Source organism: Gossypium hirsutum, chromosome D13, assembly GCF_007990345.1.
Source record: "Gossypium hirsutum isolate 1008001.06 chromosome D13, Gossypium_hirsutum_v2.1, whole genome shotgun sequence".
In the NCBI taxonomy this organism is placed as follows: domain Eukaryota; kingdom Viridiplantae; phylum Streptophyta; class Magnoliopsida; order Malvales; family Malvaceae; genus Gossypium; species Gossypium hirsutum.
Window position 1 is genome coordinate 44,969,773 of NC_053449.1, and position 13,597 is coordinate 44,983,369.

The following is a 13,597-nucleotide window of genomic DNA, read 5'->3' on the forward strand; positions in this document are numbered from 1 at the left end:
TTTTTAATAAAAGCAAACTCATGTGTCGTCTTTGGAACTTCGAAGAATCGTGCTCTAACTTACGGGGTTTCGATTTCCTCATTGAACTAAGATGACCAAACATTTTTAGTTTTCAACTACACAAAGTTTCAATAAAGGGTTTTAAAGGTTAGCTTATGCTCGGGAATTCAAATGTTGTATCCTAACTTACGGGGATACGACATTTCGTTGCCCCGGAATGAAAAGGGCTTTCTACATATGTTCAAATTTATACAAATATTTAAAAATATATCATTAATAAAAGGGGGATCATTTTTAATATTTTTGAATTTTTGACATTTGACTTTAAGACATTAAATAATCAATCCGATACCAATTTTGGGCGTTACAAGGATGCTAATCATTCCTCGTACGTAACTGACTCCCGAACCCATTTTTTTCCTAAAACTCGTAGACCAAAATCATTTTTAAGGTGATCCGATCACACCTCAATAAAAGATCAGTGGCGACTCCAATTTTCATTTTTTAAGTCGACACTATTTTTGTTTTCAAAAAGTAGTTTCGACAACCTTTAGCGGCACTTTTATCACAAACACCGCTAAAGAACATGACCTTTAGCGGCGCCTTTTTCACAAACGCCGCTAAAGAACATGACCTTTAGCAACCCTTTTTTTACAAACGCCACTAAAAGTACCATTCTTTAGCGGCGTTTTACAAAAAAAAACACCAGTAACTTTGGCAGATTTGTAGCATCTAATTTTCATCTATATGCAACCCTTCCTGTAGCATGTAATCCAAGCAAAAACAACAAATCTAAATGATACTTCAAACTCAACGAATGATATATGATATAAATTGATAAATAAAGTATAATTAAAATTATTCTTAAAATAATGTTAAAAGTTAAATGTTAAAAATATTCATACAATAGTCTAAGATGGCGGATTTTGTGATTGCTGAAACATCTTCATTATATTTTGAAGCTGTAGCTGGAGTGCGTCGTACTTTTTGCTCTGCTCTGCTTCCCTCACTACTGCCTCTGCTTTAAGTTGTAACTGGAGTTCTTCATGTTTTCTTTTAGCTTCCACTTTAAATTGAGCAATTTGCTCATCTGTGCTCGCTTGCATTTGTGTCATCTGGTCTCTTGACCTCTGAACTTCAGCTTGAGCCTGACTCCCCAAAGGCATGTATTGTTGTGAGCTGGATCCAAAACATTGGGTTGGGTTAACAAAAGATCTTTGAAATCAAACCCCGACCATACCTTTTAGGACCTAAAACTTCAGTAATAATCTAGTTATCAATGTTGTCAAGATGGATAGAACTATCACTCGAAGCAATCACTTCATACTCCGCCTTTTTATCTTTTAGTTTCTCTTAATAAATCAATCAAAGAGTTAAAAACGCAATATATATTATAAAAACAAATGCAACATAACTTAACATTATTTGCATTACAAATAAAGAATTAAACCATTATAATTAAACACTATAAATATTTAACATAATTCAAATTTTATTAAGTAAGTATACCATAATTTCTGTAGCTTCAGAAGTCATAAGAGATCCCTCTTTCTTCCTATGTGTAATGTTAAAAAGCTGAAGGCGTCTAACTTTTTGACCAGACGAAAGTTCCTACAATATAGTAGTAAAAATATTATTTAATAGAAAGTAATAAATATTTGACACTACACTATTAATAAATTCAAAATACCTTAGCCTTAACTACACAAGCGAAACTTTTCGACCCAGCTGTGTTAGTGAATTTATGTTTTTGCTTGCTGCTTGTTCTAACTTGTTCACGATCCTACATTATGAAATTATTATTACGTATATAGTAAATACTATAAACCAAAATAATTATAAGAGTTTGGAAGTACGTAATACCTTTCCTTTTTTTGAATTCCAAAATCTAACCGCATCTTCCCATTGGTACCTCAGCATTCCCGGCGAGACATTTCGCAATTTCTCTTCGAGGGTTATTTTTGTCTTAAAATAATCTTTCTTTAAAGTACTTTTATGGTCTCTCCATCTTTTTCGCAATGCATTCTTGACATAATTATCCGAGACCTCTAAAGCAAACCTTTCCTACAAAAAACACAAGTTTAGAAAGTAAATATAAATAAAACTTAAACCAAAGTATTATAAATTACATTCATGTTTTGTTACCTTAATATTTTCGAGAGCTTGATTTTTGTTACTATCAGGCATTTGATGCCATGACTCGTAGTTGATAGGCAACATATTGGCATTTCGTGCTATAATGCCCAAATATTCTGCTAAAAGTCGAGCTTCTGATCCAACAGGCTAACCAAGATTGTTTCTAGATGCTTTGACACACTTGACAGGATTTAAATCATATAAATATTTAAGTAGCGTATGTCCTCGACCTTTGCGTGTCCCATCACTTTCAGCTGAGAAATGGTATATTATAATATAAGAATTTGAAAAAGAAATCAATAATAAAAGTTAACACGCATGTAAATTAAATTTACATTACTTTGAATTTTTGCAGGTTCGTCAGGTGTATTCGGAACATTCGAAGATCCAATAGCAGTCTGTTATTCACTATTTGTTTCTTCCGAATTTAGAGTATTTTGAACAAACTTAGATCTCGCAATCTTCTTCTAGGCATTTTATCTGCAATACACATAAAACAGTTGAAATTTTAGTAACTAATTACAACAATAATAGTACATATAAAATAGTTGAAATATTTAATAAGACCAAGATTTAAATTATGATATCACATATAATTAAAAAATCGTAAAATCTTACTACATCATAATTCATAAATATCTTCATCAACATCCTGGCGAACCAATTGAAATTGTGTACTAGTGTTAGGGATATTTTCATTTAAGTTTTGTTCTGGAAAAGACAGTTTCTGATCTTTCATCGATGTCATCTTTACTTCCATTGCCCATGTCAAACAAGTCTCTAGGGATGTTATGGAGTACAACGTACCAACCCTCATTAGTTGGATCTTTTGAGTAAAAAACTTGTTTCACTTGAGAAGAAAATACATACGGTTCATTTATCAAATGTTGTCCAGTGTGAATCAATCGAGAGAAGTTCACCATTGTAAAACCAAATTGATCTTGATTAATTCCGCGAGCAGTATTAACATCAGCCCAATCACATTGAAATAAGACAACTTTCCATTTGCCATAATAATCCACCTCGATAATGTCAATAAGAAGTTCGTAATACTCCACATTTCCCTCAACAGGACTATTGTCCCTAGCACTAGCAGCCATTTAACTTCGTCATTGACGTCCTTCCCACTCCAAACCTATTGAATCGAAAGTAAATTGAGTAATTATAAATGTTATGAGAAAACATTATTATTTTCAGTGAAAGCTTCAATTGCATACCATTTGGCTTAACAATTCATGAAAAGATTTTGTGAACAACTTATTAATCTCTCGATGTTGTAATCTTGAGGAGCGTGAACGAGATCTCAATATTTGTTTGTACTTACTATGTTAAAAAGATGTTTACTTTGTTAGAAGATAAACAAATTAAAAAGATGAATATTTATCAAATTCTAGAACTTACTTGTGTAATAGTTCCATTGAATCGTGGTGAAAAAGAACATATCGATGTGCTTGTACCTACGATCTATCATCTAATTTTGCAATTTCAACTTTGCTGATTGGTTCTCCATAACTTTGAAATAAATAAGTTTCAGCCAAGTTATGATTAGTGAGCCAACATCTCTACTTGGTCTGTTCAGTCTTGTTTCAACATCTTCTAAATATCTAGAACAGAAAGTAATACACTCATCTACCAAGTAACCTTCAGCAATTGATCCTTTTGGATAACGCTTATTACAACAATAAGACTTCAATTTGGATAGGAACCTAAACACGATATACAAAATTATCAAAAGTTGTAACTAAAGGCATAGAGGTGAATGAATGAATAATTTACAAATAAATTAGCACCTTTCTATAGGATACATCCATCGATAGAAAATAGGTCCATCAAGTATTGCTTCATGAGGGAGATGGATTAGCAAGTGCACCATAATAGTGAAGAATGAAGGTGGGAAGATCTTCTCTAAATTGCATAAAGTCAAAACGGCTCGATCTTGTACTTTCTCAAATTCTTCAACATTTAAAAGTTTGCCACAAATGACTTTCATTATATTGGATAGTTTAATTATACAAGACGTCATCTTTTTTGACATAGAACACCGTAAAGCAACTGGCAGTAAATCTTGCATCAAGATGTGATAATCATGTGATTTTAAGGAATATAGTCTTTGATCTTTAAGACTCACACATTGAGATATATTTGATGCATACGCATCTGAAACCTTTATATCATTCAACACCATGCAGAACACTTCTTTCTCTTTCTTCGACATTGAAAAAATAGAAGGCGACAACCGATATTTCCCATTCGGAAGTACTTGGGGATGAAGATCACGCTGAATTCCCATGTGAACTAAATCAAGTCAACTCTGAAGATTGTCTTTCAATTTTCCATCGACATCCAAAATTGTTCCAATGATGTTCTCGTAAACATTTTTCTAAATATGCATGACATCAAGATTGTGTCATAAAATGTGATGCTCCCAATAAGGTAACTCAAAAAAATACTTCTTTTTTTCCACAAGTCTGCCTCATTAGGATCATCCTCTTCATCAGATTCATCCCTTGATCTTCCCTTTGATTGCATGTTGGGCGGTTGATTCATCTCCTCATAACTAAAATTCATATATTTCAACATGAACAAGATTTCAGATCCAATGGCCTGCAAAGGAGCTTCTCTGAACTCTTTGGTACCGTCAAATAGAGTACTCTAAAATCTAAATCTATGATTTCTATCTAACCACAGACGATCCCTCATATAAGAGAACTTCTTCCCATTGTATAACCACTTCGAACATGTTTGCGCAGCACAACAAGGACAAGCATAACGTCCCTTGGTACTCCAACCAGATAAAATGTTTCAACACCCGCTGAACATAAATTAAAGTTCTCATTTCTCAATACATCATATGTTTCAACACCAGCCCATAACTATTTTAACTCTTCAATAAGTTGCTGCAAATAAATGTCAATATAATTTCCAGGACCTTTCTCGCCAGGGATAATCATAGATAAGATAAAGGAAGATTGCTCCATGCAAATCAATGGAGGCAAATTGTAAGGAACAAGCACTACAGGCCAAGTATTGTACGAAGTGCTCGTGATTTTATAAGGATTAAATCCATCAGATGCTAGCCCAAGCCTCACACTCCGAGGATCGCTGGCAAAGCTTGAAAATTTACTGTCAAATGATTTCCAAGCTAAAAAATCCGTAGAATGCCTTAATAATCCATCATCGATTAGTCCATCATGATGCCACGTCATAGACTCGGCTATCTTCGACGACATGAAAAGCCTTTGAAGCCTTGGTATTAGCAGAAAATATTGTAAAATCTTAATTGGCTTCTTTCTTGATTGTGCATCATATTCATCCTCATTCACATCTTCTGTATTTCTATTCATCCAACGAGATTTACCGCATACATGACAAGACTGTTGGTTTTTTTGATCACCCGAATACAACATGCAGTCATTTGGGAAACTATGAATTTTGTTGTACCCAAGGCCTAAATCTTTTATCAGTTTCTTTATATCTTTGCATGAATGAGAGATTTTTTCAAACAGAAACATGTCTCTCAAAAACTCTAACAACATTGTCAAAGAGTTTCCAGTCCACCCTCCCAAACATTTTAACTGAAAAAGACGAATACAGAAGGACATTTTTGAAAATTTTGATCCCTCATAAAGTTCTTCATTCATTTCATTAAGTAACGTGTAGAAATTCACCGTTTCTCCATGCGGCTCTTCACCAGGTACATTTTTTCCCGTTTCGGTAAAAATATTTCCACCAAGATTACAATCATCGGATGCAACAAAGTTGGGTGGAAATGATTGCAAACCATGACTGCGCATGTTAAATGCATCCCACAACATACCTTCCATGTCATCTTCTCTAACAGACTGATGGTAAGCACTATGAGGATAAGCCGGATTAATTGTTGAAGAGGTTCTACTAGATGTGCACTCTCCATGGAAAATCCATTTTTTATACCCCCGAATAAACCCATCAACAATTAGATGTTTGGAGACAACTTCACAAAAGTGCCCATTGATGTTGCCACACTTCTTACACGGGCAAAGAATCATATTCTCTTGGCTTGCATTTTGAAATGAAAAATTTAGAAAAGTTTGTACTCCATTTCGATAGTCGTTGCTTACCCTTGACAAATTCATCGAAGACCGATCCATTTCATAGTTCTTGAAGTCTAAAGTTGACAATAAATTACAAGGGTAAGTTGTTTATTTATAAGTATAATTAAGTTATGTAAGTTATGATTTGATATATATTTATGTACTATGTAAGTTATGTAAGTCATGTGAGTTATGTGAGTTATGTAAGTTATGTAAGTTATGATATGATATATATAAGTTATTAAGTTATGTAAGTTATGTGAGTTATGTAAGTTATTAAGTTAAGATCCAAAGTTTTTTTTTAATTCTTTAAAGTTATGTAAATTATGTAAGTTATGTAAGTGATGTAAGTTTTTATATGATATATATTTATATAAGTTATGCGAGTTACGTAAGTTATGATATGATATATAAAAGTTATTCACCTATGGTAAGTTATGTGAGTTATGTAAGTTATGATAAGATATGTAACACCCCTAACCCGAATCCATCGCTGGAACAGGGTTATGGAGCATTACCGAAATTTACAAATTAATTTTTAGACATTTCATTTCATCTAGCATTCATATTGAAACCAACCAAAATCAAAATATTAATGAGCTAACGTTGGCCAATTTAACTTATACATGCCATTCAATGCATTGTTCCCCTAACATGTACAATCTTACCACTTCACTTGCATATACATTTTCACACTTAACCTTTATCACATATGTTCATTCTTTTCAAATGTACCTACATACATACTTCATTTCATATTCACTTTAATAGCACATAAGTGCCACACTGATATGTAGCCGAAGCTACCACTGATATGTAGCCGTAGCTACCACTGAAATGTAGCTGAAGCTACCACTGATCAATAACACTGGAAATGTCCACGGGCCTGCTCACACAAGCTGTCAGGTGTCTGCAACACATGCTAGATCACCTAGCACCCGGGACTCACTGTAACACTGTAACACTAGTCTTTAGTGACATGTCACTTGTATCCACTTCTATTCCTAAGTTCAACCGGGAATTTACACTTAACACTTTATTTTCAACACTTTATCACTTGAATAATTCATGAACAATTTTCTTTCCACATTCAATATTGATTCACATATCAAATAAAATTCACAATTTATAAAAATATATTGCTATTATTTACACGTAACTCACCAGGCTAAATTGCAAAAATATCAAAATTTAGGGACATTTTGGTAATTTTCTATTTTCTCGAATTTCCACCCTAATCTTGATCTAAATTAATATTTCATTCAATTTATTAATTTAAATGATAAAACAATTCATTGCATGCAATTTGGTCATTTTTGACATTTTTACAAAATTACCCTTAGAATTTTACTTTTATTCAATTTAGTCCCTGAACCTAAAACATGTAAATTAGCTATTTTAAAATAAACTCATATTAGCTGCATATTCACATATATTATTTTTCCTCCTCCTCCACTCCATTCCACATCCTTGATATATATATTACCACTATTTACTTGTTTACTCATAACAAGTTGTTCACTTGAGTCATAGTCATTAAATTAATTATATCTTAAGCTACAAAACTCTGAATTGAGATCCGTAAATTTTATTTGAAACTAGACTCACATATATTATTACCATAAAATTTTAAAAATTTTTGGTTTATCAATAAGTACATTTTATTCTTTAAAGTCATCCCTATTCTGCTGTTTGATAGTTTCAATCCTTCTTCACTAAAAATTAATTATCTCATTGTACAGGATTAGGATGATGTTATCGTTTATTCCTTTTAAAAATATACTTATTAAGGATTCTAATTATATAAATTATAACTCATAATCATTTTTTTACAATTTATAATGATTTTCCAAAGTCAGAATAGGGGAACCCGAATTCATTCTGACCTTGTCTCACAAAATTTATTTTATCTCATAATTTACAATTCCATTGATTACACCGTTTCTTCTATAAGAAACTAGACTCAATAAGATTTAATTCCATATTGTTTTTATCCTATAATTCAATTTCCACGGTTTATGGTGATTTTTCAAAGTTAACCTACTGTTGCTGTCCAAAACTGTTTTAGTGTAAAATGTTGATTATTAAATTTATAACACCCTTATTCCCTTTCTCTATAGTATTTCCCACCACTTTCTCTTATTTTTCTTCACTAACATATCAAGAACATAGAACCTTATATAATAAAACCCTACATTAACATCAATTTCATACTTTTTCAATAATATCAAACTAAAAAATATATTGAAATATTAATGTTCTTACCTTGCTCTATTGATTTCAATCTTTAACTTAATTTTCTCTCTCCTCCAGCCTCTATTTCTTGAATCTAACTTGATATTCTAGCTCCCCATAGTCTCCTTATCAATTTTCTCTCTTGGTGGCTATGGAAATTTCTTTGAATTCTAAGTGAAAATGGTGAATTTTTGGTGGGAGGACCAAATTGTAAAGAAAACAAAAATTTCTTTCTTTCTCTCTTCTTCTCACATTGATGCATGGAAAAATGGTAGGATGGTGGCTTCCATCTTTCTTTCCACATATATATATACTAAATAAAATAATAAAATATAATTAAAAAAATCAAATCAAAATATAATAAACTAATATTTATTTATTTAATCGAAAATATCTCCAACATCATCATTATTTTATAGATTTCTCTCTCTTCTAATTGACCATTTTGCCCTTTAGATCTTTTAAAATTTCATTCTTGAGTCGTCACTTAATTTGGTAAAATTATGATTTAATCCCTCATAATTCTTCATCTATTCAATTTGGTCCCAATTCATCCATTTTCCTTAGTTTTTAGATTATTCCACCCTTAAAATATTTACACTATTGATCCTTCAAATTTTTCATATTTATGTTTTAACCCCTCAAATTTTGAGTATTTACTATTGGGTAACAAAACTTTTCTCACTTTTGCAATTTAATCCTTTCTTGAATTAATATGTCATAATATACTTCCCAATGTTGTCATAACTCAAAATTCTCCTCTTTGTCACTTTATTTCCTTACTATATCAAAAATAATATCTTAGTGTAAAAATTTTTGGGGTATTAAATGATATATATAAGTTATTAAGTTATGTATACATATATTTGTGCATTAATAAACAAAGAAAATTGTCACATATATTTGATTTCTTAATAAACAAAGAAAATTTTGTTACTGTATGGTAATTAGGGTTGAACTTGGTCCTACAACTTTTAGCAGGTCATGGTCATCAAATAGTTCAGTGGGGCCATAACATAGTTGGTTTCCTTTTAATGTGGAAATTTGAGGAAGCAACTCATTTAATTTTGATCATTAATTTTTATTAGTATTTTCTTTAAATTTTTACGATTATAAATAAAGTATATTCACGAGCATAATATACATATATATTATAATACATACATACATATATATATGCATGTATATACATGAAAGTAAATACGGAATTACTTAAAGTATGCATGTATATACCAAGATTTATGTGATATAATTTGCTTGTTGGTGATTATAATACAGGAGTACAATGCAACTATTGAGTACTATTGGCCTCCATTTATTGTGGAATCTATCTCAGACCATGCGACAAATCATACTTAAAATTTTGTTTACCATACCTAAATTAAATCTGACCCAAAAAAAGAAGAACTTAGCATAACAAAAAATACCAAACTTCATAATTCATTGTGAAGAAATTCTGCTTAACTGCAAACCTTGTCATATAGGAAGGCAGAGCAATTTACTATGAAGAAATTTACTGAGATATGATATTACATATAATTAAAGTATAATTTGTCAAAATTTAACTCAAGTTAATGGCTTAACATTTGAAGTAACGAATGAAGCAGAGGCAGAGACAAATGATGTATAGGCAGAGACAAATTTCATGATTGAAGTAGAATGCTCAAGTTAGGTTTACAGGTTCAAAAATTACACTCTACCACATTCAACTATAGAACCAAAAGGGGGAAAAGGGAAGAAAAACAAAAAGGAAGAAAATAAGGAATGAGAAATTGAACCAAAAGGCATAAAATAAGGGAAAAACAAGAAGACGAAAAGAGAGCTTATCGAGCTCGAAAAATTGAAGAATATGAGGGAAACACTAATAAGGGATTTTGTTACGGAAAACCCTAATTTGTGAGATTAAAATAGAAGCTTTTAATTTCGCAGGAGCTTCAGAATCGGGGTTGTGCCCTACAGATAGCGACAGAAGCAACTAAGAAATTAAACAGAAAGAAAAAACGAAGCAAGCATTAAAGAAAGAAAAAATCAAAGAGAAAAAGGAACAACCATATACCCAGTCAACGGAGAAATTAGGTAAGGTGATGAGATTTTTACCAGTCAGCCCAAACGAGAAGCGATATTGGAGCGAGAAGAAGGTCGAAAAACGATGTTGAAGGGGTGAAAGATCTAGGGATTTGCAGGAGAGGAGAAAGACGGAAGGAAAATCGGGGTGGGGGGAATTTCGACTTAGAACAATAGACCCAAAAAAAAACCACGACCCCGTTTAAGTCCAATTGAAATTTCAATATTTGCGGCGCTTATAAAAAACGCCACTAATTGTATAAATTTTGTGACTTTTTCTAAAAAAAATGCCACTAAAAAGTTAAATTCTTGAAGTGAAACAGCGTTGTTTTAAAAAATTTTAATACATACTAGCGGAGTTTTTGGTCCAAACGCCACTAATGATTGATATTTTTTTTACAATTTTATATTTAATTATTATATAATACATATCAATTTTAAATAATTAATTTTTGTAAATTTAAGTAATATAAATTTTAATATATTAAAATTAATATTATCTCTTTTACAATTATATACAAAATTATTTAATATATAAATTAAAAAACACTAATTATTCTAAACCTTAAACCCTTAAACCCTAACACCTAAACCTTAAACCCTAAACTCTAAAACCCTAAACCTTAAACACCAACCCTTAAACCATAAACCCTAAATCTTTATCCCCTATCCTCTAAACACTAAATCAGAAAACATGAACTATAAACCCTAAACCCTAACCCTTAACCCATAACACCTAAACTTTAAACCTCAACCCTTAAACCATAAACCATGAACCATAATCCCTAAATCCTTAACCCTTATCCCATAAACCCTAAATCATAAAACATAAACTATAAACTATAAACCATAAACCCTTAACCCTTAAACCCTAACCCTTAAACCATAAACAATAAACCATAATCCCTAAACCGCTAATGCCTCTAAAGCTAAACAAAAAAAAGAGGTCGTTGTCCTCAACTTTTTTGCGGCGTTTTCCAAAAAGTGATGCTAATGCTCGACCTATAGTGGTGTTTGTTAAAAAGTGCTTTTAATGTCCCTAAAGCTCAACAAATAAAAATGACGTCGTATTGCTTAACTTTTTTGTGGTGCTTTCCCAAAAGCGCGGCTAATGCTTGACCTATAGCTGCATTTTACAAAAAGCGCCACTATTGCTCAATCTTTAGCAGCATTTCTCAAAATGAGTCACTAATTCTCGATTTCTTGCAGTGTTTGTTAGTGAGCGCCGGTAATTCTACTAAACTTTTTTGCGGCATTTTCCAAAGGGCGCCGCTAATGCTTGACCTATAGCGGCGTTTTACAGAAAGTGCCGCTATTGCTCGATCTTTAGCGGCATTTCTCAATACGCGCCGCTAATTCTTGATTTATTGCGGTGTTTCTTAAAAAGCGTTGCTAATGCCACTAAAGCACAAAAATAAAAACGTCGTTCTGCTCAACTTTTTTACGGCATTTTCTGGAAAGTGTCGCTAATGCTTGATCTATTGCGGCGTTTTAGGAAAAGTGCCGCTATTGCTTACCTATTGTGGCGTTTGTTTAAATTCGCCACGAATGCTCGATTTATTACGGTGTTTTTTGTTCAAACGCCGCTAAAAACCTTTTTTACTGTAGTGTCTGTCTAATTATGAGGCAGCAAGTACATGATAATATGGAATCCACTTTTGAACTTCTAACGTTTCTTATTTTGTCAAATAATTGCATTCATATTTCACCATATAATATGGAATCAACTTTTGAACTTATATATAGAAAGCAGTCAAGTAGTTTGTTGTAATACAAAAAGCACAAAAGGATATTACATATTTATTTTATAATTTATGTTCAAATTTTGTAATCATCTCTCTAAATAATATCATTTAAATTACTTGATATTAGAGATTATTATATTCATGAAGTAACTTCTAGGTTAAAGTTAAGGTATAGAACGTACAAGAAAAGAATGAAATTTCATGTATAAAAAAGAATAAAATGCTTAAAATAATCAATAAGATGATGGAATTATTAATTATTAAAATCAAGGGCAAAATTAGGTGTAAAAGCCAATTTTTAAAGTAAATATTTAAGCCATTTTTTAATTTAATGGAATATGTTGTTTTTTGAGAGAGAAAGGGAAAGCGCGTCCAGCTACGTATGCTTTCTATACAGATGGAAGAAAAGCTCGTCCAACTAGGTGCGTTTTTCTGCCACCTATACAGAAAGCGCACCCAGTTGAACGTGCTTTCCCTTTATCTCTCCTAGGGTTAGGTTTTTTAATATTTTTAGGTTTAGGGTTTAAATAGTTTTAAAGTTTTTAATAGGGTTTAGGGTTTTTTTGGTTTAGGGTTTTTCTAAAAGGTTTTGAGGTTTTTGACTGAAATCGAGGAATTTCAAAGATAGTTTTAAGGAGTCGGGGATGTTATATCGCATCTTATGACACATACATTTCATATGTCTTGGAGGGATAGAATCATCACCTCAAAAACCCATTCTGGGGAAATTTGGTTTCGGGGTGATTGTGCTTGATAAGATCAGGGGTCGAAGTTTAAGTAGTGGTCCCAATCGACAACCGTAATGCTGTCATAGTTTTGAGTATAACCGGGGGCCAGTTGATGGTCGTTACGTGGTCATGAGTTCAAACTTTTTGGATACCCCACAAATGATGTCATATATACCATACATAGGATTGATGCCATAATCATAGGGTAAATAGAGAAATTTCAGTGTAATCAATGCATTTTTTCTCTATTTCCACGCAATCGATATCTTTAACCTTTCATTCTTATCTGAAGGCTGACATCAAGTTGGACACAAGAGGACTCTCAAGGGGAGAGCAGATGTTTCAGCAGAAGTAGAGGTCAAACTCGGGTCGACGCAATGGCGGTTGTAGTTATTAATGGGTTGTTTAATAACGACAATCGCTATCAGCCCAAAAGGAGCATCATCTTTACTCTATCGAAACAATAGTTCCCTAGTTAAGAGTCCTCCTGCGTCCACAAAAGTGCTGGCCTTTAGATAAAAAGGAAGGTTAAAGGTATCGATTGCTTGGAAATAGAGAAAAAAATTACATCGATTATAGTGGGAAGGCCCACAGTTTTTCCCTATGAATATGCCCT

The 13,597-nt window shown here is 32.3% G+C and overlaps 1 protein-coding gene across 3 annotated transcripts; it reads right to left on the bottom strand.

The window, feature by feature from the left end:
* Positions 1-813: 813 nt before the first annotated feature.
* On the bottom strand, positions 814-10,739 carry LOC121225064 (uncharacterized). 3 transcript variants are annotated; one of them, XM_041108867.1, is made up of 7 exons: positions 10,542-10,694; positions 2,477-2,616; positions 2,146-2,390; positions 1,864-2,064; positions 1,691-1,783; positions 1,510-1,611; positions 814-1,179 (listed from the first exon to the last, which is right to left on the bottom strand). In XM_041108867.1, the coding sequence occupies exons 3-7, from the start codon at positions 2,218-2,220 to the stop codon at positions 1,138-1,140; spliced, it is 513 nt and encodes a 170-aa protein (XP_040964801.1). In that variant the 5' UTR covers positions 2,221-2,390; positions 2,477-2,616; positions 10,542-10,694; the 3' UTR covers positions 814-1,137. The 3 variants fall into 3 exon arrangements, 1 of the variants encoding a protein (XP_040964801.1); XR_005922841.1 differs by lacking the exons at positions 814-1,179; positions 1,510-1,611; positions 1,691-1,783; ... (1 more) ...; positions 2,146-2,390; positions 2,477-2,616 and adding an exon at positions 9,893-10,397 and having other exon boundaries at positions 10,542-10,739; XR_005922840.1 differs by lacking the exons at positions 814-1,179; positions 1,510-1,611; positions 1,691-1,783; ... (1 more) ...; positions 2,146-2,390; positions 2,477-2,616 and adding an exon at positions 9,893-10,397 and having other exon boundaries at positions 10,501-10,694.
* Between the last annotated feature and the right edge of the window lie 2,858 nt (positions 10,740-13,597).

Coding starts and splice junctions, on each gene's coding strand:
- LOC121225064 (XM_041108867.1), bottom strand. CDS start 2,220: ATGTTGCCTATCAACTACGAGTCATGGCATCAAATGCCTGATAGTAAC. Junction 1,784..1,863: donor GGAATTCAAAAAAAGGAAAG/GTATTACGTACT, acceptor TTCATAATGTAG/GATCGTGAACAAGTTAGAAC. Junction 1,180..1,509: donor CTGAAGCTACAGAAATTATG/GTATACTTACTT, acceptor TTTTGGATCCAG/CTCACAACAATACATGCCTT.